We start from the raw sequence: 2224 nt of genomic DNA, 5'->3' as shown, positions 1-2224 counted from the left end.
GTATGGTGTTAGGGCTTCCTGTAGACGCCCATGAAGTGTATGGTGTTAGGGCTTCCTGTAGACGCCCATGAAGTGTATGGTGTTAGGGCTTCCTGTAGACGCCCATGGAGAGTATGGTGTTAGGGCTTCCTGTAGACGCCCATGAAGAGTATGGTGTTAGGGCTTCCTGTAGACGCCCATGAAGAGTATGGTGTTAGGGCTTCCTGTAGACGCCCATGAAGAGTATGGTGTTAGTGCTTCCTGTAGACGCCCATGAAGAGTATGGTGTTAGGGCTTCCTGTAGACGCCCATGAAGAGTATGGTGTTAGGGCTTCCTGTAGACGCTCATGAAGAGTATGGTGTTAGGGCTTCCTGTAGACGCCCATGAAGAGTATGGTGTTAGGGCTTCCTGTAGACGCCCATGAAGAGTATGGTGTTAGGGCTTCCTGTAGACGCCCATGAAGAATATGGTGTTAGGGCTTCCTGTAGACGCCCATGAAGAGTATGGTGTTAGGGCTTCCTGTAGACGCTCATGAAGAGTATGGTGTTAGGGCTTCCTGTAGACGCCCATGAAGAGTATGGTGTTAGGGCTTCCTGTAGACGCCCATGAAGAGTATGGTGTTAGGGCTTCCTGTAGACGCCCATGAAGAGTATGGTGTTAGTGTGGTTGTCCCTGATGAAGAAGACGAAGGGGCGGTCACATCTGAACACTCTGAGTCCAGGGCCCCGTTCGGCCGAGATGACTGTGGCAGCAGCAGCCTCGGAGCCTTCCTCGTTCACCTCCACCACGGCCTTGTGGATGACGGTGTTCACACTCAGGTTGGTGCCCCGGACATAGTTGGTGAGATCACTGCGGCTCGAGAACAGGTCTTCGATCCCCAGAGCTTCTAGGGCCTGTCAGGAAGATAGGAAGCGTGGTGAACACTAAGAACATATCAGACGGGTGGGTGAACACTAAGAACACGTCTGTGAGAAAGGTTGGTGAACACTAAGAACATGTCTGTGAGAAAGGTGGGTGAACACTTTGAACACGTCTGTGAGAAAGTTGGGTGAATACTAAGAACATGTCTGTGAGAAAGGTGGGTGAGCACTAAGAACATGTCTGTGAGAAAGATAAGTAGGTTCTTGAATACTAAGAACACGTCTGTGAGAAAGGTGGGTGAATACTAAGCACGTGTCTGTGAGAAAGATAAGTAGGTTCTTGAACACTTAAGAACACGTCTGTGATGATGAAAATGCTGTTGAACACTAAGAACTTGTCTGTGAGGAAGAAAAGAAAGTTCTTGAACACTAAGTACTAAGTTCTTCCTTACATGTCTGTAAGGAAGAACAGAAGATTGTTAAGTACAAAGAACACGTCTTTGAAGAACATGAGATGATTGGTGAACTCTAAGAAGTGGCTCAAACCAACAGTATGGAGCTGACAACATTTTTCTGTAAGACTAATACAAAACATTTTTAACACAGGGTGTCACCAATCATGGTAGTGTTGTGTCCACTACACCAACAGTATAACACCAAAGTCACCAGTCATGGTAGTATTGTGTCCACTAAACCAACAGTATACCACCACAGTCACCAGTCATGGTAGTGTGTCCACTACACTAACAGTATACCACTAAAGTCACCAGTCATGGTAGTGTTGTGTCCACTACACCAACAGTATACCACCACAGTCACCAGTCATGGTAGTGTTGTGTCCACTACACCAACAGTATACCACCAAAGTCACCAGTCATGGTAGTTTTATGTCCACTACACCAACAGTATACCACCACAGTATATCACCAGTCATCGTAGTGTTGTGTCAACTACACCAACTCAGACCCCTCAAACAAACTCAGCAAACTCAGTTTTCTTGATATAAGGGGTCTGAGTTGGTGTAGTCGGTTGAGACGTACCAGTTATAGCAGCTGCGCGAACACCTGTACTCTCTGGGTTCGATTCAACTGCTGGGAGGGTGTCTATTTGCATACATATACATATATATATACATATATATATATATATATATATATATATATATATATATATATATATATATATATATATATATATATATATATACATATATTGTACCTAGTTGCCAGAACACAGTACTCGGCCTACTATGCAAGGCGAGATTTTGCCTAATAGCAAGTGTGAGGTGTGTCACACTTGTAGGGTGTGAGTTTTCAGTTGCATATAGTCTTGGGGACCATTCAGGCTTGTTCGCATTTGTGTTCCTCACGTGTCCCCAACGAAT

General features: G+C 45.2%; 1 protein-coding gene across 2 annotated transcripts in view; it reads right to left on the bottom strand.

Annotated features, from left to right (window-relative positions):
* Nucleotides 1-247: 247 nt before the first annotated feature.
* The window catches only part of LOC138364300 (leukocyte elastase inhibitor-like), a 43387-nt gene continuing 41410 nt past the window's right edge, over nt 248-2224 (bottom strand). For both annotated transcript variants that reach the window (XM_069323895.1, XM_069323894.1), the window contains exon 6: nt 248-873. In XM_069323895.1, coding sequence (XP_069179996.1) covers nt 601-873 — 273 coding nt within the window. In that variant the 3' untranslated portion in view covers nt 248-600. The remainder of the gene's footprint in view (nt 874-2224) is intronic.

The sequence above is a fragment of the Procambarus clarkii genome, chromosome 13, assembly GCF_040958095.1.
Source record: "Procambarus clarkii isolate CNS0578487 chromosome 13, FALCON_Pclarkii_2.0, whole genome shotgun sequence".
In the NCBI taxonomy this organism is placed as follows: domain Eukaryota; kingdom Metazoa; phylum Arthropoda; class Malacostraca; order Decapoda; family Cambaridae; genus Procambarus; species Procambarus clarkii.
The sequence above is the reverse complement of the archived record's forward strand: the minus strand, read 5'-3'. Positions and strand labels throughout refer to the sequence as shown.